The following is a 26986-nucleotide window of genomic DNA, read 5'->3' on the forward strand; positions in this document are numbered from 1 at the left end:
CTTTAAGCTTTGTTAAATACCATATACGACCCTATATTCTTAAAATTTCTAAAATAGACATATGATTACTAAAATGTACCAGAAATAACCTTAAAATAAATATAAAAATCAAGAATAAATTAAAATTTTCAAATATAAACGCACAATATCATTTAATTATAATTCGATTAAAGAGTAATTTAGAATTTTAATAAAAAAACCTTATAAAAAAGTTTGTCTCGAATTAAGTCTAAGGCTATCTCCAGTTATTTTCGACAGTCACAAAATTTGTTGTGGTATTTTCAAAAACACGGAGTTATATATGGTATTTAGCTAAAACTTAGGAGTATAAATTAGTATAAACCTATACACAACACATATAATATAATTTAATACTACTCGTACTGATTAACTCACTATCAAAGATTTTTCTTTCTTTAGTACACAAAATGCCAAATTGAACAAATAATAATATGATATAATGTTAGCATAGAACAAGTATAGAACAACAAAATCCATAAGAAAAGAAAATTTAAATTGGGAGAGTTACTAAGGATCGAGCTTACTTGTAATATAGAAATCGTCTACTTGTTTTTTGGAAGAAAAATGGTGCTTATGAAATTTAAAAGGAATGAATGAATCAATTTAATGGTAGTGTATGTTGTCTTCTGCATTAGAGTTTATATTTTTTTGGACCCTGTATTTTGTCCTATTATCTGTTTGGACCCTGTGTTTTGACAAATTATTTTTTGGACTATATGTTTTGTAAAATAGTTAAAATAGAACCATAAACTCTTGATAAATAAAAAATTGAATATAACAATACAGTTTTTAAGTAGAATGATTTTATTTTTATTCTGAATTATTAGTTTGGTAAATTATTTGTGATTTTAGTTGAGAAATCATTGATCAAAATTGGGTTTAGGGTTCTATTTTAACTATTTTACAAAATATAGGGTCCAAAAAATAATTTATCAAAACACAGGGTCCAAACAGTTAATGGAACAAAATATAGGATTTAAAAAAATATAAACCCTCTCCTTTATTCTTTCTCCTAACATAAAGAAAAGGTTCAAGATTGAATCACAAGCTAGTTAATTGATACTTGCTCTCAAAATGCCATATAACTTTTACAAACTATAGTGGAAATAAAGATATAAATATATGTGTATATGTCTATGTCTATGTAATGATGGTATCAAATAACAAAACAAAAACAAAGAAACAAAGTAGAAGAGAATTGTATGTCTATGGAATCTCTTTACTTCCACAAACACTCAATTTATGTTCGGTAGCACCGAAAAGGGATTGTGGAATTTGAAAATCGATTGATGATCTAACTCTATAAATGAAGACTCTTGTTCACTTGTACGATAACTAATTTTCTATCCACAAAACACTTGGCTCGAAAATACACCAAAGATTTGGAGGGTGTTTGTCTCCTTAACTAAAAAACAGTTTTCTGAAAACAAATAGGAGTGTTTGACATTGTTTTCATAAAACAATTTTTAAAAACAAAGTTACAAAAAACTGAAAATTCTGAGAGCAACAAAATGTTGTTTTTAGTTGTTCTCAATTTTTTTTTTGTCAATTTTGTTTCTCACATAATTTTTTTAATTATTATCTCACATCACTTACTCTCTCATTAATTTATCTCTCATCACTTTCTCTCTCATAACTTTTGATATCCTTATTTTCTCTCTCGCTAATATTTCTTTCATCACTTTTTCTCTCATATTTTTTCTTGCATTAATTTCTCTCTTCTCAATTTTTCTTCCTCAAAATTTCTCTCATTATTTTTCATTATTTTTTCTTTCACATTATTTTATCTCAATATTTATTACAAACTTTTAAAAAAAATTTCCTATTATAAATATATTTATTAATTTTTTATTTAAGATTTTTTGTAAATATATTTATTAATTTTTCATTTAAGATTTTTTTTAAAAAAATTAAAACTAAAAAATTATTTTTAGAAAATATTAACCAAACACCTGTTGTTTTTTTAAAATTACAAAAACTGTTTTCTGTTCTCTTTTCTGAAAACACAATTTTGAAAACAAAAAACATAAAACAATGTCAAACATGCCCTTGATAATTCTAGAGAGTTTTTTCATAAACTTTAGAATATTTTAGTGCTTAGAGATAGGGGAAATAAGAGGGTGTTTGACACCTTAACTAAAAAACTGTTTTTTGTTTTTAAAAGCTAAAAATTATTTTTTAAAAACAAGTTGGGTGTTTACCGTTGTTTTCAGAAAACAATTTTTAAAAACAAAGTTACAAAAAACAGAAAATTTTGAAAACAACAAAAAGTTTTTTTCTATTGTTCTCAGAAAAAATTTGTCTATCTTTTTTTTTCTCACATCATTTATTGTCACATAATTTTCTCTCATTAGTTTCTTTCACATTACTTTCTCTCTCATCACTTAATATATCCTCATTTTCTCTCTCATTATTTTTTCTCTCTCGTCATTTCCTCTCTCGTCATTTCCTCTCTCATCACTTTATCTCTACTCATTGCTCTATCTTTACTTTCTTTCTCATCACATTCTCTCTCATTTTTTCTTGGATCAATTTCTATTTCTTTAAATTTTCTCCTCTTACTTTCTCACTTCTTATTTTTTATCATTTTTTTTCAAATTATTTTATCTTATTATCTATTACAAATTTTTAAAATATTTTTCTCTTTGTAAATATATTTGTTAATATTTTATTTAAGATTTAAAAAAAAATAAAACTAAAAAATTATTTTTAGAAAACATTAATCAAACACCTCTTGTTTTTTGAAAACTACAAAAACAGTTTTCTATTCTCATTTCTGATAACACAACTTTGAAAACAAAAAATAGAAAACAATGCCAAACAGGCCCTAAGCTTTTGGACAAAACTCCAGAACTTTGTTCAAATTGGTGACCCCACTACTCTATACTTAAAGTGGTGTAAGTGTGTGAGTTTATTTTCCCTATTTTTCTCTATTGTCCTTATTGTATTATTATTGCTTTGAGTTTGTATTTCTACATTTCTTCTATTTTCACTCTTTTTATTTGTATTTTAAACATAGAGTTGTAATCTTTATTTTATCAATCATCCAGTTCAATGTTCAATGTGTATCGATTGCATATAGTTATATCTTGTATTTATATCATCCATTAACTATATATTTGATGCCCACGAACGCAGTGAGTGAGTAGTGCAACTATGCTCGAGCAAAATTCTAACTTAGCCACAAAGAGATGAGCGCAATCGCAATGAAAATGAAATGAGCGCTGCACTGTGATAAAAACTTGCTTAAATTTAAAATTCCGACTCTCCCAATAGACATAAGAATGGTTGTAATTTTTTTTTATGTCATTAAATGTTTCGATACAAAATCAGTTAAGTCTTCTTGTATTTAAAAATACATCTAGAAGATTTATACTAATTTGTTGACGGAAATTAGATACAAAGTACCATTTTATACTAATTTTTTCAATACATAATAACTATCATGCATGACAGAAGATCCAACCAAGATCCAAATCTATATTACCCTAAAATACAATGTGCAAATAATTATACTCTCATTAATATTTATAATATATACAAGTCTTATTAGCCCAATCAAGGAACAATTCAATATCCTCCAAAATATTACGACAAGTCTATAAACTCAATCTTTTGTCCGACATAATAATTCTCTACATCATAAAGTAACGTCCATAAAAAGACTCAAATTGAAGAGGTGCAAATAAATAACATTCTAGATTTATAAAGTTGATCACAAGCGACTATAAAAAAGAGATTTCCAATAAGGCACTCTATGGTCATATCATTATTGGTGTAATTTAATAGTGAGTCTCACATACTTTAATTTAAGTTTATTCAAATTAAAATATGTAAAACCCGATATATATTTGCACCAATAGCGATATTATACGGTGTTAGGCGCCCTAGGATGCTCTTTAACATTTCTAAAAAAAATAGAATCAACCTTAATTGATTCATTGAAAAGCATGCATACAAAAAGGACATGGAACAAACAATCCATCCACTTGACAAGTTAGGCATAAATCTAAGGCCTCACAAAATGTTTTTATGCTTAACTTATGTATAGCTATATCGTTCTTGGTCCATAAGTAGCAAGGTTCTCAACATACGATTTCTTCATCTGAGCAGGCAAGCCAAAGAAAACCCTCAACAAATCATGCCTTGTGGCTAGAATGTTGATGGCTCGATAGGCATCCACATCACTCAAGTTCTTTATTTTGTACAACTCAGTGCCAAGCCTAGCTTGTAGATCAACTACATCTTCATTAGTTTTCAAACAATTCACCAACCCATTAATCTTCTGCTCCAAGGCCTCAATCTTCACTGCCATGGCGTCAATCTTGTGCTCCATTGCTGTAAAAATCAATAAAAAAATCAAAATAAAAAAACTATGTATTGTAAATATCTCTCGTGAGGTATATTCAACAATTTATAAGAGCATGTGTTACTCTACTCAACACTAATTGGTTTTGAAATGGAACTTCATGCTTCTTACCATGCACCTTATTCTATTTCTAGACCACAAAACGATCCAAATCCAAAACCGAGTCAAAAAGACAAAAATAGCTACCATCTTGAGGTGGGATGTTAGAAAAAATATCTCACATGGAAAGTGTGTGGATATATTCAACAATTTATAAGAACATGTGTTACTAAATTCATTACCAATTAATTTTAAGATAGAACCACATGCTTCTTACCATGCACTTCATTCTACTTTCAGACCACAATACGATCCAAATCCAAAACCGAGTCAAAAAAGCAAAAATAGTCATTAATCACCAATTAGTTTTGAGATAGAATCTTATGTTTCCTACCATGCACCACATTCTACTTCTAGACCACTTTCTACATTTTAACGGTATTATGAGCCTAAGAAAACTCTAACTAGTAAACCATCTAAAATTGGGCAAAAATAGCCACCATCTCAAGGGGGATGTTAGAGAAAATATCTTACATAGAAAGTGTGGATATATTTAACAATTTATAAGAGTATGTGTTACTCCACTAATCACCAATTGATTTTGAGATAGAACTCATGCTTCTTACCATGCTCCATATTTTACTTTTAGACCACTTTTCACATTCTATGGTTATATTCAATAATTTATAAGAACATGAGTTACTATACTCATTACCAATTGGTCACTGGTCAGCCCCATGTATCATGCACTTCATTCTACTCCTAAAATCACTTTCCACGTTCTAAAATAAACTATTACAACCAAATTAGCAACTCAAAAACCCAAATCAGAAAATATATTCTACTTACTATAATCCATTTAATACATAAATAATGTATTGTACTTAATTATTACAGATTATGGTTTTGTAGTGGTCAAATTTACCTAGTACCACCCTCCAGATCCCATCATTAAACCTTTTTTTTTTCCATGGCTTTGTTTGTGATTAACATGGATTTTACTGAGAAAAATTTTAATCCTTCCTTTTCTTTTTCTCTTTTTTCTTTAATTTTTTTTTTATAAAATGACACTAAATTGATCGAACTCTTGTTTTTTCTAAAAATACCTCTCATTTTTCTCTGGATCTACTCAAGAAAAAATGAAACCATTTGGAGTTTTTTTTTCTTCCTAAATCTCAGAGTTTCAACTAATAATAAGAAAAAAATGAACTTGTTGATTCAAATGACAATTATATATATATATATATAGAACAAATATAAAAACAGAAAAATACACAAGAAAAGTGGGAGAGTTCATATAAGGAGCTTACTTGTAGGTGGAGAAACCCAGTATTGGAAGATCTACTTGTTTGTTTGGAAAGAAAATAGTGCTTTTGAAATTTAAAAGCAATGAATCAATAGGAGGGAGGGTACCTTTTCTTTTACAATATTCTTTATTCAGATAACATAAAGAAGGGTCAATATTGTAAATTACCCCACTCCCACTTTAAGATTGGATCTTCTAGCTTTTACAAACTCTAGTCTAGTGGGAATGCAAGCACGTGCTGCGTGCGTGGAAGATACAAGGCAGGCACTCATATATAACACATGTCTAACATACCAATTTTATTTTTCCAACACAAATAAAGAAAATAATATTATTTTTCCAAATTTTACCCATAAAATATATTTTTTTTAAATTTGGAGACTCTTTAAGGTGGAGGTCTAAGCTTGGGCCTACCCTATCTATACTCAGACACGATCCTGATATTCATGTATGGAATGATAGCATAAAAAAAATACACTTGGAAAATATAATAAGGTATCTTGGCAAAATAATCTATTTTTTGAAGTTATTTTGTATTTTTGGCTTAATTTTGATAATTTTTTGTAAAATGGTTTCCGACACTCGAGACTGGTGATCGAAAATTTTTAAACAGGTGGTCGAAAAATTCAAACCTAGTTGAAATTTTTAGACAATTGGTCAGAATTTTAGACAGATGTCATTTTGCAAAAAAATTATCGAAACTAGGTCAAAATACAAAATAAATCTAAAATATAAGTTATTTTTACTATTTACTCATATTTATAATCCATTATTTTTGTGTTTATAGTTCATTTTTTATGTTATTTTGAGAGACAGCTCTCATCATGAGGAATTTAGAAGAAAAACATGTGAAATTGGGACCACAATGTATGTCTAGCACGAATGCATTGAGTGAATGGTTTTCTTAATCTTTATTTCTTCTCAATGTTTTTTCTTTTATGTTATCTATGCATATGAATCTTAATAGGTTCTAAGCTTCATTATAAACAAAGGACATAACCATATTAAGATTCTTTCAATATGCCTTAATTTAATTACATATTTTCTTCTTCCATTGCACGTTGGATTTCTTCAAATCAAACATAATATTTGTATTTCATTCATGAAAAGTGCAAATTAGTTAAATTCTTAGATGGGAGGACCATAAAAAATGTCGTAGGGCGGAAATATATATATTTTTTAAGAAAAGGATGGGAATTATCAAAGAAAATCAATTGTTAAAGGTGAACATAACAAACGAGAACAAGAATCAGTCTAAAAACGCTCACCTAAGATACTAGTAACAGAAGTAGCAAGTGCATATGAGGATAAAAATATTTATGACAACACATAATTGAGTTCTTAAACTTGAAAAAGAAAAAAAAAATTAGAAAAAAAAAGAGTATAAATTAATAACAAAAAAAGATATATTTTATATTCAATTTTTTTTTTTTATAAAAATAGGGTGTTGCAAATGTCCAAAAAGCCCTTCAACATTGTTAACGAAAATCAAGTTTAATTTCTCTCCCAAACTCCCGCGTTTTTCAGATCAACGAGTGGAGAGTCGACCGCATCCATTTTAGGCGGCAAAATCCCCAAAAATGGAAGATGAACAGTGGGAAGCTCTAGACGTAGACGACTCCGAAGTTCCCTTTCTCAGACCTTGCAAGCGCCAAAGCCTCTCTGTTCTCTCTCACCCCAACCCCTCTTCTTCTCCGGCGCCGTTCCTCATTCCTGGCCCCGCCGGAGCCGTACAATCCGCCATGCAACGGAAAGCTCGAGGGGACGGTTTATTCTACGGTGCCGCACGCGATGAGGATTCTATCCCCACTCAGGAGTATATTAAGAGGGTTCTTGAAAATGGCGATGTTCGTGATGACGATGATTTCAGGGCTAATCCATGGCTTTCCGCTTTGGATTTTCTGCGAACAAATGGTGTGCGAACTGTGTTTCTCCAAATGTATTAGAATTTTTGTGGATTGGTGGATTATGGTTTTTTTTTTTAATGTGTTTTGTTTGTTTGAATTAGGTATGGTGGATGATAATTGTACAATTCCTGGAACGCCTTTGAGTTCTATCAAGAATGGGTTTCATAATGACAGAGTAGCTCGGGTATTGTATTTGCGATTTCTTCATTTCTGAATTGTTTGTGTAATGCTGCAAATTGGAATTTTGAATTCTGTTTGGTTGCTGAGAAAATAGTGTTGAGTCTTCAAAGAGTTTTACTTTCTAAATGGGGTGAAATGATAAAACCTAGATAATAGTAATCTGCGCCGTTGCATTTGACGTAGTTTTTGTCTCTCTTTTCTTCAACTTAATCCACTAATTTCTCTGGATTGAATATATTAGGTTGTTGCTATAGTCAAGTCATGTACTCCAAATGGTCTTGGTGGTTTGATGGTAACTCTTAAGGTAAGGCTGTTGAACATAACTTTTTATGAATTTATTGTAAAGTGTTACCATTTATGCAGACATGGCCGTGCCAATGAAGATTTGATTTCAGGATCCTACAGGTACAATAGGAGCTAGCATCCACCGCAAAGTTCTTTCGGAAGGAGAGTTTGGGAAGAACATATCCATTGGTACCGTTTTGATTCTCCAAAAGGTTTTGTTTCATTCTTTATTTTATTCTCATAATTAAGGCTTCTTTGCATGAGTGTTAATCACCTATGCCGTTGTCCCATTATAGCTCCATTGTGTTTTTGGACTCTAAAGATATTTAACAGCAACCATGGTGAGACTGGTAGAATTATTGAACCCTTTTTTTCCTCTTCAGGTAGCTGTGTTCGCTCCTTTACGCTCTGCATTCTATCTCAATATTACCTTGAATAATGTGATCAAGGTATTTTTCTTTTTGTTCTTGCTAATTAGCCAACTATTGATATGGAGTTAAACTCTATAAATAGATGTCTATTAATTGATTAATTACGGTCTAGCAAAATAATGGTCATAATACTTCAAGATCTTACATTCATCTATTCTAAGTTTTGAAAAAATTTGGTGAAGAATGAACTTATAGCAAACAGATTGTGGTTTTAAAGGTCACACGATGGATTTAGGGTGGCTAAGAATTCTTGCAAATATTTCTAAGTGATTGATGGACTGAACCGAGATGCTAAAGCAATCTAGAAATCCTTAAGAGAGACTTATCAATAGTTTGAAGGCTGATAAAGTAATTCTATGTTGGTTAGGATGTACTAGTTGATTACTTTTCTCTTATTTCATTCTCACTTGAGTACCTTTTCTCGTCTTCTAGCCTTCGCATTACCTTCAACTGGTTCATATTATATACATAGAAAATGGTATACCAACAAATTTAGAAGCTCATTACTTGTTGGCCACATGATTGTGATTAAGACTGAACTTGGGGTCTTCTTTAGTTATGTTTGTGATGAGAAAGAGAAAGGGTAGAAGGGCACTATGCAAGCCAGAAGATATCATAAAAGCACAAACGCATTCTCCCTCACAAACAACATACAAATATTTAAATGTTTATCTGTATTTTTTTTTCATTTTCAATATTTACGTGCAATGTAAACAAGGAAAAAAGTTTGTGGGGGTTCACATTCATCACTAAAAAAGGAGTCATTCATTTTTCTCTCTACATGTTGATAACTATCAGGTCAACACTCTAAACTTTATACTAGACATAAATAAATATATTTATGAGAGTGGATATTAAATTACATTAATTATCATACATCGCATCATTTGTATTATTGTATATGACACTAGCCACTACTGCAATTTTTGGAGGACAATTTGTATCATATATCATATTTAATAGGCAACTACCAAATTTTATAATTAGGAATATTGCCTGCATAAATACATAAGTTTACATAATTGTTGCACTTAAATACTTAACTTTTAATATTTGTAGCATAAATAGTAATTTTTTTAACAAAACTAAACTTTTTTTTTTAATTTATATGCTACAAAAATTAAAAATTAAGTATTTAAGTGCAACAATTATATAAATTTAAGTATTTATGCTATCAAGATAGCGTTACTTGAAGTGTTGGTATGAGATATCTACTTTGTTTTGAACTAAAGAGCTAAAGAACTTCAAGTGTTTAATATATATATATATATATATAAAGTACGGTTGATGAGGCCAAATAGCAATACATTTATTACACCCATTAGTCTACCCTATTTTTCTTTTAATAAAATGTACATTTTAATTATATTTATTTATGGTGAGGGCACCACTTTTGCACAGGGAATATTATCTGCCATATATTAGTTATGTTATATGTAATATAAATATAAGGAACGAATACAATGTATTTTTTTTTTTTCAATATCAGTACATCTTTTTTTTATTTTGACACTTAGATAGATATAATCCTAAATTTTTTTATATGACAGTGTATATTGTAGGTATTTAGAATATCCTGTAAATTTTGAAGAAATTCTGAATAGTTTACGAAGCCGAAAACAGAGTTTAAACTGTTAAATTTTACACGCGTACACAAAAAAACAGGCACGCGTGCAACAGACAGTTTAGACCCTGTTTCGGTATCATAATTTATTTAGAATTTCTTGAAAATTTGTAAGATGTTCTAGAAATCTATAATGTACACAATCATATAAAAAAAAATTTGGATTATAACTATTCAGGTATCGAAATAGAAAAAGAATGTACCGGTGTTGCAAAAAAAAAAGATGCGTTGTAATCACTCCTTATAGACTGAATTTTTATTCAAGAAAGTACAATTACGAAGAATGAACATATCCAACCTAAAAAGTATAAGAAATTGATATATGTTATATGTAATATTATTTGGCTTTGATTTGGTTTATGCTACAATTTCAAATTAATTATATGTGTTGCTTTAATATGTATTGTGTACTGTGTAGTGTAAATGTGAAGAAATTGTATTATTTTTTTTAATTTTAAGGGAAATTGTATATTTTTTTTATTGGACTCTTCATCTAGTACGTCAACCCTATTTAAAAAATGGCATTTTTGTAAATTATTTGTCTAAGGCTCAAAACATGCTTGAAACTCTAAACCCAACATCCATTGATCTGAAACCTGAAACATGAAAAAATTCAAAATGCATTTCAAATGAGTTTCAATATTGTCCCCCTCAAATTTGAACCCGACTACCCGAAACTCGCTAAATCTAACTTGTGTGCACCCCTAATTAGAATATTTTTTTCATATATTTTATTGTAATATTTCCATTACTTTGGGTAATTTGATTATCATCATATTAAAAAATTTATTACAAAATAAAGGCTAGAGTACCATTATATATCAATTTTATTATTTTAGAGCATCACACAAATATTATTCGTAATACAAGATTCAAACATATATCACGCTAAAATATAATATACAAATAAATATATTCCCAATAATATATATATATATGAAAGCTTTATTACGTCAATCTAGGAACGACGTAATATTTTCCGAAACACTCACGGAGGATATTAGGTCATTCTCTTGTTCGACGTAATAACCCTTCTTCTTAACTTATTCTTTAAAAAGGTATGTATGCATACAAAATGACATGGACCAAACAACATTTCCATCATGGAAGAGTTAATGTATGTATATATAGCTATATCACTCTTGGTCCACCAACTGAAAGGTTCTCAATATATAATATCTTCATGTGAAAAGGCAAACCAAAGAAAACCCTAAGCAAATCATGTCTTGTAGCTAGAACATTGATGGCTCGACAGATATTTGTGGCACTCAAGCCAAAAAGTCCGTTCAACTCGTTGCCAAGTCTAGCTTGTAGATCAGCTACATCTTCATTCATTTTCAAAGAATTCACCAACCCATTAAGCTTTTGTTCAATGGCATCAATCTTGACTTCTATGGCGTCAATCTTGCTTTTTATGGCGGCAATTTGGTCTTCCATTGCTGTATTATTTTAAACATCAGTCAAAACAAGGTCGTGGTCGTAGTTGGTTTTGAGATGAAATCTTATAATTCTTACCATGCATCTCATTCTACTTCTAGACCATTTTATACATTCTAACAGTATCATGAGCCTAAGAAAACTCTAACGAGTAAACACATCCAAAATTGGGCAAAAATAGTCACCATCTCGACGGAAAATATTAGAGAAAATATCTCACATGAAAAATGTGTAAATATATTCAACACTTTATAAAAACATGTACTACTCTACTTATCACCAATTTGTTTTGAGATAGAACCCAATTTTTCTTACCATGCACCCCATTTTATTACTTTTAGACCACTTTCAACATTGTTATATTCAACAATTTATAAAAGCATATGTTACTACATTCATTATCAATTAGTTACCCATACTTCTTACCATACACATCATTTTACTTATAAACCACTTTCCCCATTCTTACATGAACTATTAACCAAATTCGCAACACAAAAACCCAAATCAAAAAATATATTCTACTTACTATAATCCATTTAATACATAAATAATGCATTGTACTTAATTATTACAGATTATGGTTTTGTAGTGGTCAAATTTACCTAGTACCACTCTCCAGATCTCATCATTAAACTTTTTTGTTCCATGGCTTTGTTTGTGATTAACATGGATTTTACTGAGAAAATTTTTAATCCTTCCTTTTCTTTTTCTCTTTTTTCTTTAAATTTCTTTTATAAAATGATACTGAATTGATCGAACTCTTGTTTTTGCTAAAAATACCTCTCATTTTTCTCTGGATCTAATCAAGAAAAAATGAAACCATTTGGAGTTTTTTTTTCTTCCTAAATCTCAGAGTTTCAAACAATAATAAGAAAAAAAAAATGAACTTGTTGATTCAAATGACAATTATATATATATAGAACAAATATAAAAACAGAAAAATTCATAAGAAAAGTGGGAGAGTTCATATAATTAAGGAGCTTACTTGTAGAGAAAACCCAGTATTGGAAGATCTACTTGTTATTTTGGAAAGAAAATAGTGCTTTTGAAATTTAAAAAGCAATGAATTAATATAAGGGTACCTTTTCTTTTACAATATTCTTTATTCAGATAACATAAAGAAGGGTCAATATTGTAAATTACCCCCACTTCCACTCAAGATTGGATCTTCTAGCTTTTACAAACTCTAGTGGGAATGCAAGCACGTGATGCGTGCGTGGAAGATAGAAGGCAGGCACTCATAAATATATATGTATATTATATTATATAACACATGTCTCAGACCAATTTTATTTTTCCAAGAAAAAATATATTATTTTTCCAAATTTAACACATAAAATAATTTTTCTTTGGAGACCCTTTAGGGTGGAGGTCTAAACGTGGGTCTAGCCTAATTATTAGGCATGGCAAAATGGGGCACTGAGGTGGGGCGGGGACCGACCCGACGGGGCATCTTTGCCCTGGTAAAAATGGGGCGGAATTCGGGGCGGGGTGGGACTAGGAATTTAAATGGGGTGGGGCCGCCCCGCCTTGATTTTTTTTTTTTATACTCTAACCCAATTCTCTCATGCTACTTATATACGTAGTACGTAAAATTGACATTTTATATGTGGTTTATAATATTTTTAATTCTATATAGACTAGAAATAATTATAAATATTGAAAAATATGTTTTATATAATTCATCCTTATTCTTGTATTTATTTTGTAAATTTTAAAATAAAAAAACAAAATATAATATTTGATGGTGTAGTTGATACCAAGTGTAAAATATAAAGATTACAATAAAAAATAATATTTAGGCTTGGGAAAAATTCTAAAATTATAATTTAATGTTTCTTAAAAACAAAAAAAGTTAAATAGAGCTAATGGGGCGGGGCAGACCCGCCCCGCTCCAAGAAACTAATTGGGGCGGGGCAAAATATTTGCGGGGCAGAAGCGGGGCGGGGCAAACCCGCCCCATTTACATCCCTACTAATTATACTCAGACACGATCTTTGAATGGAATGATAGCATAAAAAAAGTACACTTGAAAAATATAATAGGGTCTCCCGGCAAAATAATTTATTTTTTAAATTCATTTTTCACTTTGATTTGGTTTTGATATTTTTTTACAAAATGGTCTCCGACACTCCAAATAGAGGGTCAAAAAATTTCAAAAAGGTAGTCGAAAATTTCAGATCTAGTCGAAATTTTTAGACAACTGGTCGAAATTTTAGATAAATGTCATTTTGCAAAAAATTATTAAAATTAGGTAAGAGTACAAAATAATTCCAAAATATAAGTTATTTTCACCATTTACTCATATTTATAATTCATTGTTTTTGTGTTTATAGTTCATTTTTTATGTTATTTGGAGGGATAACTCTCATCATGAGCAATTTAGAAGAAAAACATGTGAAATTGGGACCAAAATGTATGTCTAGCACGAATGCATTGAGTGAATGGTTTCCTTAATCTCTATTTCTTCTCAATGTTTTTTCTTTTATCTTATCTATGAATATGAATCTTAATAGGTTCTAAGCTTCTTTATAGACAAAGCACATAACCATATTAAGATTCTTTCAATATGCCTTAATTTAATTACATATTTTCTTCTTCCATTGCACGTTGGATTTCTTCAAATCAAACATAATATTTGTATTTCATTCAAGATATGAGAAGTGCAAATTAGTTAAATTCTTAGATGGGAGGACCATAAAAAATGTCGTAGGGCGGAAATATATATATTTTTTAAGAAAAGGATGGGAATTATCAAATAAAATCAATTGTTACAGGTGAACATAACAAACGAGAACAAGAATCAGTCTAAAAACGCTCACCTAAGATACTAGTAACAGAAGTAGCAAGTGCATATGAGGATAAAAATATTTATGACAACACATAATTGAGTTCTTAAACTTGAAAAAGAAAAAAAAAATTAGAAAAAAAAAGAGTATAAATTAATAACAAAAAAAGATATATTTTATATTCATTTTTTTTTATAAAAATAGGGTGTTGCAAATGTCCAAAAAGCCCTTCAACATTGTTAACGAAAATCAAGTTTAATTTCTCTCCCAAACTCCCGCGTTTTTCAGATCAACGAGTGGAGAGTCGACCGCATCCATTTTAGGCGGCAAAATCCCCAAAAATGGAAGATGAACAGTGGGAAGCTCTAGACGTAGACGACTCCGAAGTTCCCTTTCTCAGACCTTGCAAGCGCCAAAGCCTCTCTGTTCTCTCTCACCCCAACCCCTCTTCTTCTCCGGCGCCGTTCCTCATTCCTGGCCCCGCCGGAGCCGTACAATCCGCCATGCAACGGAAAGCTCGAGGGGACGGTTTATTCTACGGTGCCGCACGCGATGAGGATTCTATCCCCACTCAGGAGTATATTAAGAGGGTTCTTGAAAATGGCGATGTTCGTGATGACGATGATTTCAGGGCTAATCCATGGCTTTCCGCTTTGGATTTTCTGCGAACAAATGGTGTGCGAACTGTGTTTCTCCAAATGTATTAGAATTTTTGTGGATTGGTGGATTATGGTTTTTTTTTTTAATGTGTTTTGTTTGTTTGAATTAGGTATGGTGGATGATAATTGTACAATTCCTGGAACGCCTTTGAGTTCTATCAAGAATGGGTTTCATAATGACAGAGTAGCTCGGGTATTGTATTTGCGATTTCTTCATTTCTGAATTGTTTGTGTAATGCTGCAAATTGGAATTTTGAATTCTGTTTGGTTGCTGAGAAAATAGTGTTGAGTCTTCAAAGAGTTTTACTTTCTAAATGGGGTGAAATGATAAAACCTAGATAATAGTAATCTGCGCCGTTGCATTTGACGTAGTTTTTGTCTCTCTTTTCTTCAACTTAATCCACTAATTTCTCTGGATTGAATATATTAGGTTGTTGCTATAGTCAAGTCATGTACTCCAAATGGTCTTGGTGGTTTGATGGTAACTCTTAAGGTAAGGCTGTTGAACATAACTTTTTATGAATTTATTGTAAAGTGTTACCATTTATGCAGACATGGCCGTGCCAATGAAGATTTGATTTCAGGATCCTACAGGTACAATAGGAGCTAGCATCCACCGCAAAGTTCTTTCGGAAGGAGAGTTTGGGAAGAACATATCCATTGGTACCGTTTTGATTCTCCAAAAGGTTTTGTTTCATTCTTTATTTTATTCTCATAATTAAGGCTTCTTTGCATGAGTGTTAATCACCTATGCCGTTGTCCCATTATAGCTCCATTGTGTTTTTGGACTCTAAAGATATTTAACAGCAACCATGGTGAGACTGGTAGAATTATTGAACCCTTTTTTTCCTCTTCAGGTAGCTGTGTTCGCTCCTTTACGCTCTGCATTCTATCTCAATATTACCTTGAATAATGTGATCAAGGTATTTTTCTTTTTGTTCTTGCTAATTAGCCAACTATTGATATGGAGTTAAACTCTATAAATAGATGTCTATTAATTGATTAATTACGGTCTAGCAAAATAATGGTCATAATACTTCAAGATCTTACATTCATCTATTCTAAGTTTTGAAAAAATTTGGTGAAGAATGAACTTATAGCAAACAGATTGTGGTTTTAAAGGTCACACGATGGATTTAGGGTGGCTAAGAATTCTTGCAAATATTTCTAAGTGATTGATGGACTGAACCGAGATGCTAAACTAATTGAGAAATCCTTAAGAGAGACTTATCAATAGTTTGAAGGCTGATAATGTAATTCTATGCTGGTTAGGATATACTAGTTAATTACTTTTCTCCACAGGTGGCAGGATATTCCACTGTTAGAGTTAGTGACATTTAAATTATTAATCATCTTGCGGTTTGTATTCATTAAGGGCTTTGTGTATATAGTTCTCACTATTCTTGTTTGATAAGTGGTACTACCCTTAGGAAAGATGTATGTTTCTTATTGAACTGTGTACATTGATTCCTCGGGCCATATGTGGCTCTTGTATTACCTTTGTGTAATTGTTTCTCATTCAGCATAGCAATATTGTGTAGCATTTTCGTATTCTCTTATTTCATTCTCAGGTGAGTACCTTTTCTCGTCTTCTATTTAGAAGCTCATTACTCGTTGGGCACATGATTGTGATTAAATCTGAACTTGGGGTCTTCTTTAGTTATGTTTGTGATGAGAAAGAGAAAGGGCAGAAGAGCACTATGCAAGCCAGAAGATATCATAAAAGCATAAACACATTCTCCCTCGCAAACAACATACAAATATTTAAATGTTTATCTGTATTTTTTTCATTTTCAATATTTACGTCCAATGTAAACAAGGAAAAAAGTTTGTGGGGGTTCACATTCATCACTAAAAAAGGAGTCATTCATTTTTCTCTCTACGTGTTGATAACTATCAGGTCAACACTCTAAACTTTATACTAGACATAAATAAATATATTTATGAGAGTATATTAAATTACATTAATTATCATACATCACATCATCTGTATTATTGTATATGACACTAGCCACTATTACCTGCAATTTTTGGAGGACAATTTGTATCATATATCATATTTAATAGGCAACTACCAAATTTTATAATTAGGGATATTGCCTGCATAAATACATAAGTTTATATAATTGTTGCACTTAAATATTTAACTTTTAATATTTGTAGCATAAATAGTAATTTTTTTAACAAAACTAAACTTTTTTTTTAATTTATATGCTACAAAAATTAAAAATTAAGTATTTAAGTGCAACAATTATATAAACTTAAGTATTTATACTATAGCGTTACTTGAATTGTTGGTATGAGATATCTACTTTGTTTTGAACTAAAGAGCTTCAAGTGTTTAATATATATATATATATTACGGTTGATGAGGCCAAATAGCAGTACATTTATTACACCCATTAGTCTACCCTATATTTCTTTTAATAAAATGTACATTTTAATTATATTTATTTATGGTGAGGGCACCACTTTTGCACAGGGAATATTATCTGCCATATATTAGTTATGTTATATGTAATATAAATATAAGGAACGAATACAAGGTATTTTTTTTTTTGCAATATCATTACATCTTCTTTTTATTTTGATACTTAGATAGATATAATCCCAAATTTTTTTATATGACAGTGTACATATTTAGAATATCCTGTAAATTTTGAAGAAATTCTGAATAGTTTACGAAGCTGAAAACAGAGTTCAAACTGTCAAATTTTACACGCGTACACAAAAAAACAATCACGCGTGCAACAGAAAGTTTAGACCCTGTTTCGGTATCATAATTTATTCAGAATTTCTTGAAAATTTGTAAGATGTTCTAGAAATCTATAATGTACACAATTATATAAAAAAAATTTAGATTATAACTATTCAGGTACCGAAATAGAAAAAGAATGTACCGGTGTTGCAAAAAAAAAAGATGCGTTGTAATCACTCCTTATAAATATATATATATATATATAGTAAGAATAGACTGAATTTTTATTCAAGAAAGTACAATTACGAAGAATGAACATATCCATCCTAAAAAGTATAAGAAATTGATATATGTTATATGTAATATTATTTGGCTTTGATTTGGTTTATGCTACAATTTCAAATTAATTATGTGTTGCTTTAATATGTATTGTGTACTGTGTAGTGTAAATGTGAAGAAATTGTATTATTTTTTTTAATTTTAAGGGAAATTGTATTTTTTTTTTATTGGAGTCTTCATCTAGTACGTCAACCCTATTTAAAAAATGGTATTTTTGTAAATTATTTGTCTAAGGCTCAAAACATGCTTGAAACTCTAAACCCAACATCCATTGATCTGAAACCTGAAACATGAAAAAATTCAAAATGCATTTCAAATGAGTTTCAATATTGTCCCCCTCAAATTTGAACCCGACTACCCGAAACTCGCTAAATCTAACTTGTGTGCACCCCTAATTAGAATATTTTTTTTATATATTTTAATGTAATATTTCCATTACTTTGGGTAATTTGATTATCATCATATTAAAAAATTTATTACAAAATAAAGGCTAGAGTACCATTATATATCAATTTTATTATTTTAGAGCATCACACAAATATTATTCGTAATACAAGATTCAAACATATATCACGCTAAAATATAATATACAAATAAATATATTCCCAATAATATATATATATATATGAAAGCTTTATTACGCCAATCTAGGAACGACGTAATATTTTCCGAAACACTCACGGAGGATATTAGGTCATTCTCTTGTTCGACGTAATAACCCTTCTACTTAACTTATTCTTTAAAAAGGTATGTATGCATACAAAATGACATGGACCAAACAACATTTCCATCATGGAAGAGTTAATGTATGTATATATAGCTATATCACTCTTGGTCCACCAACTGAAAGGTTCTCGATATATAATATCTTCATGTGAAAAGGCAAACCAAAGAAAACCCTAAGCAAATCATGTCTTGTAGCTAGAACATTGATGGCTCGACAGATATTTGTGGCACTCAAGCCAAAAAGTCCGTTCAACTCATTGCCAAGTCTAGCTTGTAGATCAGCTACATCTTCATTCATTTTCAAAGAATTCACCAACCCATTAAGCTTTTGTTCAATGGCATCAATCTTGACTTCTATGGCGTCAATCTTGCTTTTTATGGCGGCAATTTGGTCTTCCATTGCTGTATTATTTTAAACATCAGTCAAAACAAGGTCGTGGTCGTAGTTGGTTTTGAGATGAAATCTTATAATTCTTACTATGCATCTCATTCTACTTCTAGACCATTTTATACATTCTAACAGTATCATGAGCCTAAGAAAACTCTAACGAGTAAACACATCCAAAATTGGGCAAAAATAGTCACCATCTCGACGGAAAATATTAGAGAAAATATCTCACATGAAAAATGTGTAAATATATTCAACACTTTATAAAAACATGTACTACTCTACTTATCACCAATTTGTTTTGAGATAGAACCCAATTTTTCTTACCATGCACCCCATTTTATTACTTTTAGACCACTTTCAACATTGTTATATTCAACAATTTATAAAAGCATATGTTACTACATTCATTATCAATTAGTTACCCATACTTCTTACCATACACATCATTTTACTTATAAACCACTTTCCCCATTCTTACATGAACTATTAACCAAATTCGCAACACAAAAACCCAAATCAAAAAATATATTCTACTTACTATAATCCATTTAATACATAAATAATGCATTGTACTTAATTATTACAGATTATGGTTTTGTAGTGGTCAAATTTACCTAGTACCACTCTCCAGATCTCATCATTAAACTTTTTTGTTCCATGGCTTTGTTTGTGATTAACATGGATTTTACTGAGAAAATTTTTAATCCTTCCTTTTCTTTTTCTCTTTTTTCTTTAAATTTCTTTTATAAAATGATACTGAATTGATCGAACTCTTGTTTTTGCTAAAAATACCTCTCATTTTTCTCTGGATCTAATCAAGAAAAAATGAAACCATTTGGAGTTTTTTTTTCTTCCTAAATCTCAGAGTTTCAAACAATAATAAGAAAAAAAAAATGAACTTGTTGATTCAAATGACAATTATATATATATAGAACAAATATAAAAACAGAAAAATTCATAAGAAAAGTGGGAGAGTTCATATAATTAAGGAGCTTACTTGTAGAGAAAACCCAGTATTGGAAGATCTACTTGTTATTTTGGAAAGAAAATAGTGCTTTTGAAATTTAAAAAGCAATGAATTAATATAAGGGTACCTTTTCTTTTACAATATTCTTTATTCAGATAACATAAAGAAGGGTCAATATTGTAAATTACCCCCACTTCCACTCAAGATTGGATCTTCTAGCTTTTACAAACTCTAGTGGGAATGCAAGCACGTGATGCGTGCGTGGAAGATAGAAGGCAGGCACTCATAAATATATATGTATATTATATTATATAACACATGTCTCAGACCAATTTTATTTTTCCAAGAAAAAATATATTATTTTTCCAAATTTAACACATAAAATAATTTTTCTTTGGAGACCCTTTAGGGTGGAGGTCTAAACGTGGGTCTAGCCTAATTATTAGGCATGGCAAAATGGGGCACTGAGGTGGGGCGGGGACCGACCCGACGGGGCATCTTTGCCCTGGTAAAAATGGGGCGGAATTCGGGGCGGGGTGGGACTAGGAATTTAAATGGGGTGGGGCCGCCCCGCCTTGATTTTTTTTTTTTATACTCTAACCCAATTCTCTCATGCTACTTATATACGTAGTACGTAAAATTGACATTTTATATGTGGTTTATAATATTTTTAATTCTATATAGACTAGAAATAATTATAAATATTGAAAAATATGTTTTATATAATTCATCCTTATTCTTGTATTTATTTTGTAAATTTTAAAATAAAAAAACAAAATATAATATTTGATGGTGTAGTTGATACCAAGTGTAAAATATAAAGATTACAATAAAAAATAATATTTAGGCTTGGGAAAAATTCTAAAATTATAATTTAATGTTTCTTAAAAACAAAAAAAGTTAAATAGAGCTAATGGGGCGGGGCAGACCCGCCCCGCTCCAAGAAACTAATTGGGGCGGGGCAAAATATTTGCGGGGCAGAAGCGGGGCGGGGCAAACCCGCCCCATTTACATCCCTACTAATTATACTCAGACACGATCTTTGAATGGAATGATAGCATAAAAAAAGTACACTTGAAAAATATAATAGGGTCTCCCGGCAAAATAATTTATTTTTTAAATTCATTTTTCACTTTGATTTGGTTTTGATATTTTTTTACAAAATGGTCTCCGACACTCCAAATAGAGGGTCAAAAAATTTCAAAAAGGTAGTCGAAAATTTCAGATCTAGTCGAAATTTTTAGACAACTGGTCGAAATTTTAGATAAATGTCATTTTGCAAAAAATTATTAAAATTAGGTAAGAGTACAAAATAATTCCAAAATATAAGTTATTTTCACCATTTACTCATATTTATAATTCATTGTTTTTGTGTTTATAGTTCATTTTTTATGTTATTTGGAGGGATAACTCTCATCATGAGCAATTTAGAAGAAAAACATGTGAAATTGGGACCAAAATGTATGTCTAGCACGAATGCATTGAGTGAATGGTTTCCTTAATCTCTATTTCTTCTCAATGTTTTTTCTTTTATCTTATCTATGAATATGAATCTTAATAGGTTCTAAGCTTCTTTATAGACAAAGCACATAACCATATTAAGATTCTTTCAATATGCCTTAATTTAATTACATATTTTCTTCTTCCATTGCACGTTGGATTTCTTCAAATCAAACATAATATTTGTATTTCATTCAAGATATGAGAAGTGCAAATTAGTTAAATTCTTAGATGGGAGGACCATAAAAAATGTCGTAGGGCGGAAATATATATATTTTTTAAGAAAAGGATGGGAATTATCAAATAAAATCAATTGTTACAGGTGAACATAACAAACGAGAACAAGAATCAGTCTAAAAACGCTCACCTAAGATACTAGTAACAGAAGTAGCAAGTGCATATGAGGATAAAAATATTTATGACAACACATAATTGAGTTCTTAAACTTGAAAAAGAAAAAAAAAATTAGAAAAAAAAAGAGTATAAATTAATAACAAAAAAAGATATATTTTATATTCATTTTTTTTTATAAAAATAGGGTGTTGCAAATGTCCAAAAAGCCCTTCAACATTGTTAACGAAAATCAAGTTTAATTTCTCTCCCAAACTCCCGCGTTTTTCAGATCAACGAGTGGAGAGTCGACCGCATCCATTTTAGGCGGCAAAATCCCCAAAAATGGAAGATGAACAGTGGGAAGCTCTAGACGTAGACGACTCCGAAGTTCCCTTTCTCAGACCTTGCAAGCGCCAAAGCCTCTCTGTTCTCTCTCACCCCAACCCCTCTTCTTCTCCGGCGCCGTTCCTCATTCCTGGCCCCGCCGGAGCCGTACAATCCGCCATGCAACGGAAAGCTCGAGGGGACGGTTTATTCTACGGTGCCGCACGCGATGAGGATTCTATCCCCACTCAGGAGTATATTAAGAGGGTTCTTGAAAATGGCGATGTTCGTGATGACGATGATTTCAGGGCTAATCCATGGCTTTCCGCTTTGGATTTTCTGCGAACAAATGGTGTGCGAACTGTGTTTCTCCAAATGTATTAGAATTTTTGTGGATTGGTGGATTATGGTTTTTTTTTTTAATGTGTTTTGTTTGTTTGAATTAGGTATGGTGGATGATAATTGTACAATTCCTGGAACGCCTTTGAGTTCTATCAAGAATGGGTTTCATAATGACAGAGTAGCTCGGGTATTGTATTTGCGATTTCTTCATTTCTGAATTGTTTGTGTAATGCTGCAAATTGGAATTTTGAATTCTGTTTGGTTGCTGAGAAAATAGTGTTGAGTCTTCAAAGAGTTTTACTTTCTAAATGGGGTGAAATGATAAAACCTAGATAATAGTAATCTGCGCCGTTGCATTTGACGTAGTTTTTGTCTCTCTTTTCTTCAACTTAATCCACTAATTTCTCTGGATTGAATATATTAGGTTGTTGCTATAGTCAAGTCATGTACTCCAAATGGTCTTGGTGGTTTGATGGTAACTCTTAAGGTAAGGCGGTTGAACATAACTTTATATGAATTTATTGTTAAGTGTTCACTATACCATTTATGCCGACATGGCCGTGCCACTGAAGATTGGATTTCAGGATCCTACAGGTACAATAGGAGCTAGCATCCACCGCAAAGTTCTTTCGGAAGGAGAGTTTGGGAAGAACATATCCATTGGTACCGTTTTGATTCTCCAAAAGGTTTTGTTTCATTCTTTATTTTATTCTCATAATTAATGCTTCTTTGCATGAATGTTAATCACACCTATGTCGTTGTCCCATTATAGCTCCATTGTGTTTTTCGACTATAAATATATTTAACAGCAACCATGGTGAGACTGGTAGAATTATTGAACCCTTTTTTTCCTCTTCAGGTAGCTGTGTTCGCTCCTTTACGCTCTGCATTCTATCTCAACATTACCTTGAATAATGTGATCAAGGTATTTTTCTTTTTGTTCTTGCTAATTAGCCAACTATTGATATGGAGGTAAACTCTATAAATAGATGTCTAATAATTGATTAATTACATTCTAGCAAAATAATTGTCATAATACTTCAAGCTCTTACATTCATCTATTCTAAGTCTTGAAAAAAATTTGGTGAAGAATGAACTTATAGCAAACAGATTGTGGTTTTAAAGGTCACACGATGGTTTTAGGGTGGCTAAGAATTCTTGCAAATATTTCTAAGTGATTGATGGACTGAACCGAGATGCTAAACTAATTGAGAAATCCTTAAGAGAGACTTATCAATAGTTTGAAGGCTGATAATGTAATTCTATGCTGGTTAGGATATACTAGTTAATTACTTTTCTCCACAGGTGGCAGGATATTCCACTGTTAGAGTTAGTGACATTTAAATTATTAATCATCTTGCGGTTTGTATTCATTAAGGGCTTTGTGTATATAGTTCTCACTATTCTTGTTTGATAAGTGGTACTACCCTTAGGAAAGATGTATGTTTCTTATTGTTCTGTGTACATTGATTCCTCGGGCCATATGTGGCTGTTGTATTACCTTTGTAATTGTTTCTCATTCAGCATAGCAATATTGTGTAGCATTTTCGTATTCTCTTATTTCATTCTCACGTGAGTACCTTTTCTCGTCTTCTAGCCTTTGCATTACCTTCAACTGCTTCATATTATATACATAGAAAATGGTATACCAACAAATTTAGAAGCTCATTACTCGTTGGCCACATGATTGTGATTAAGACTGAACTTGGGGTCTTCTTTAGTTATGTTTGTGATGAGAAAGAGAAAGGTTAGAAGGGCACTATGCAAGCCAGAAGATATCATAAAAGCATAAACCCATTCTCCCTCACAAACAACATACAAATATTTAATTGTTTATCTGTATTTTTTTCATTTTCAATATAAAGAAGGAAAAAAGTTTGTGGGTGTTCACATTCATCACTAAAAAAGGAGTCATTCATTTTTCTCTCTACATGTTGATAACTATCAGGTCATTTCAAAGGATAGTGGCCCTCCCATTGAACAGAATTATGCTCCGTCATTGAGATATGCTGCAGAAAATTCAGGTTGGTAGCAATTTCATGTGTGATCTTACTTATGTCTCTCTTTTTGTGAATGTCCCTTTCTTCAAACACACTTGTTATCCATCGGTTCTCTAATTTCGTATATTGCAACAGAGAGCAATGAAACATCACATATAGCTGAACCAGTGATTTCACAGAAGAGAACTAAAGGAATTATGAATAATCTGATGAAAAACTTTGAGATAAGAGGAAGTCTGAATAAGAGCAGAGTAGTAGATCTTCCAGAGAACAGCAGCTTTAGCAATGAAGGCTGCAGAGACTCAACTGGTAGTGCCGAGAAAGAATCGTTATTCATGGGACGAGTCGTGGCTAATGGAAGCACAAACACTACGGTTTTAGGCAGTACACTTTCTAACGACGAAGTGATGGTGACAGATGAACAGCCTAGCGACTGCGAACCATCTGAAGCAGACTATTTATCGCGCTGCACCAAAACCGCAACCACAATTACTTTAGAAAACTTGGTTGAAGTCCCTGGTGACAGAGAACCTGATGTGGAATTTGGTAGTAAAGAACCAAAAGAGCTGACGGTTTCAGGAATCCCAATCCCAGATTGGACAGATGAGCAGCTGGATTTGCTTTCCGCATTTGATGATTGAGGTAATGATCTACTTTACTTTGATAGGGTTTTTTTTCTTCTGTCATGATCATATCAAGGCAAGGAGAATTGATTTTTCTCAAGTAAAGAGTGGTAAGGTTTTTGTTCTTGATATGTGCATAGGACCAAGAAATAGGTAAGGTTTTTGCTCTAAAAATTGTTGCAGAAACTAGAAATTTTACATACTCATTGTAAATCTGGCAGTAAAATTGTGTTATGTGAAAAGTGCTTACAGTTCTTGTCATATCATTTTGTCATGGCTCAAGGGTTTAGAATCAAAGAGCAAGTCATCTCTAATTGAAATACGATTAATGTTAATTGAGGCTTGCAAAAGAAGGCCATGTTTGGTGGACGTTTAAGAATTTGGTTTTTTTCTTTTCACTTTAAGCCCTGTTGGTCGGGTTCTATGTGTTCTCGACCTGTGAATAGTTTTTCGGTGCAATTTTTTTTTGTGACCGTGTATATTGTAGTTGTTTAAAGCATCCTGCAAATTTTCAGAAAATTTCGAATAGTTTACAATACCGAAAACTAGATTCAAACATGTTTTCTACGCGTATAAAAAAAATTAGTCACACGTGCAACATGTTTAAACTTAGTTTTCGGTACTGTAAACTACTCGGAATTTTCTGTAAATTTGCAAATGCTCTAAATAGCTACAATATATAAAGTTATAAAAAAAATCGCACTGAAAACTGTTCACAGGTTGAGAACCCCACCGGTACTGAGAATTCCCCTATATATATAAATAAAAAAAAAACTTGTTTTACTGACCCATTTCAATTTTATCTTGTTATTTCAAATAGTTCATGTTTCGAATTTTCGTAGGAAATAGTTGATGTTATAATTTTTCCAGAACACTAAAATCCAAACCTTGGCAGCAAAACAAGTAATATCAGTCAAAATAAAACTATAAAAATTATTACAACTACTATATAGAGTAATAATTAAAATTTACAGGCAACTAAATATTGTTTTATGAGTAAATACAACTTATGTAATGCACAACCCACGGGACATTTTATTTCAGAAAAATAATATAAAATTTTGAAATTAATATATTATTAAAATATAATTAAAAAATTTACAATTCATTTGATAAAGCCAAAAAAAAAAGTGCTGTAGCATTTTAAAAAGAAATTTTTTTTGATTACAATGAGATACAAATTACAATTCATTTAATAAAGTAAAAAAATGAAAATTAATGTATTATTTAAACATAATTAAAAAAATTACAATTCAATTGATAAGAAAAAAATAAAGTACACTAATAACGTATTTGTCTAACTATGTAATTTGTGGTAATTGAGTGGTCTCAATTACATTCTCTAATTCTCAGTCTCCGTGAGAATTTGGTGTGATTATACTGTATAATTACTAATTACAATACCTAAATAGTATTTATTACATAATGTTATTTTTATTTTTATGTGTAATTACTAAATATTGTTGTTTGGTATGAGGTAATCTTTGTTTTAAAAAATAATCTTTCATTTTCTAAGCTTGTGAATGTTAATCTAGTGGGACTATGAAAAGGTAATCTAAATAACTGTCAAATGGGTGGGTTTCAAATATTACCATCAATCACAATAATATGGGACTCACGTATAAATAATTTAAAATTAATTAAATTAATACTATTTTTTAATTAATCAAGAAATATTTATAAAAAAAATTAA

The 26986-nt window shown here is 30.9% G+C and overlaps 2 protein-coding genes and 3 long non-coding RNA genes across 7 annotated transcripts; 2 read left to right on the forward strand and 3 right to left on the reverse strand.

Annotated features, from left to right (window-relative positions):
* Nucleotides 1–3692: 3692 nt before the first annotated feature.
* On the reverse strand, nucleotides 3693–5892 carry LOC133831668 (uncharacterized). Its single transcript, XR_009892545.1, has 2 exons — nucleotides 5740–5892; nucleotides 3693–4359 (listed from the first exon to the last, which is right to left on the reverse strand). It is a non-coding gene; the product is annotated as an uncharacterized LOC133831668 (long non-coding RNA).
* Nucleotides 5893–7170: 1278 nt separating this feature from the next.
* Nucleotides 7171–9363, forward strand: LOC133829535 (uncharacterized). Of its 2 annotated transcripts, none has more exons than XM_062259242.1 (5): nucleotides 7171–7649; nucleotides 7744–7826; nucleotides 8064–8126; nucleotides 8218–8319; nucleotides 8491–9363. In XM_062259242.1, exons 1-5 carry the CDS (start codon nucleotides 7316–7318, stop codon nucleotides 8605–8607), a joined length of 699 nt encoding a protein of 232 aa, XP_062115226.1. In that variant the 5' UTR covers nucleotides 7171–7315; the 3' UTR covers nucleotides 8608–9363. The 2 variants fall into 2 exon arrangements, with proteins under 2 accessions (XP_062115226.1, XP_062115227.1); XM_062259243.1 differs by having other exon boundaries at nucleotides 8218–8296.
* A 1603-nt stretch (nucleotides 9364–10966) lies between these two features.
* On the reverse strand, nucleotides 10967–12645 carry LOC133829537 (uncharacterized). Its single transcript, XR_009891826.1, has 2 exons — nucleotides 12588–12645; nucleotides 10967–11601 (listed from the first exon to the last, which is right to left on the reverse strand). It is a non-coding gene; the product is annotated as an uncharacterized LOC133829537 (long non-coding RNA).
* A 1913-nt stretch (nucleotides 12646–14558) lies between these two features.
* Nucleotides 14559–25653, forward strand: LOC133831669 (uncharacterized). 2 transcript variants are annotated; one of them, XM_062262041.1, is made up of 7 exons: nucleotides 14559–15066; nucleotides 15161–15243; nucleotides 15481–15543; nucleotides 15635–15736; nucleotides 15908–15973; nucleotides 24619–24694; nucleotides 24806–25653. In XM_062262041.1, exons 1-7 carry the CDS (start codon nucleotides 14733–14735, stop codon nucleotides 25309–25311), a joined length of 1230 nt encoding a protein of 409 aa, XP_062118025.1. In that variant the 5' UTR covers nucleotides 14559–14732; the 3' UTR covers nucleotides 25312–25653. The 2 variants fall into 2 exon arrangements, with proteins under 2 accessions (XP_062118025.1, XP_062118024.1); XM_062262040.1 differs by lacking the exons at nucleotides 14559–15066; nucleotides 15161–15243; nucleotides 15481–15543; nucleotides 15635–15736; nucleotides 15908–15973 and adding exons at nucleotides 22175–22680; nucleotides 22775–22857; nucleotides 23095–23157; nucleotides 23255–23356; nucleotides 23530–23595 and having other exon boundaries at nucleotides 24806–25652.
* On the reverse strand, nucleotides 18579–20270 carry LOC133829538 (uncharacterized). The gene is made up of 2 exons (XR_009891827.1): nucleotides 20202–20270; nucleotides 18579–19215 (listed from the first exon to the last, which is right to left on the reverse strand). It is a non-coding gene; the product is annotated as an uncharacterized LOC133829538 (long non-coding RNA).
* Nucleotides 25654–26986: the final 1333 nt, after the last annotated feature.

Source organism: Humulus lupulus, chromosome 4 (genome assembly GCF_963169125.1).
Source record: "Humulus lupulus chromosome 4, drHumLupu1.1, whole genome shotgun sequence".
NCBI classification, from domain to species: Eukaryota; Viridiplantae; Streptophyta; class Magnoliopsida; order Rosales; family Cannabaceae; genus Humulus; species Humulus lupulus.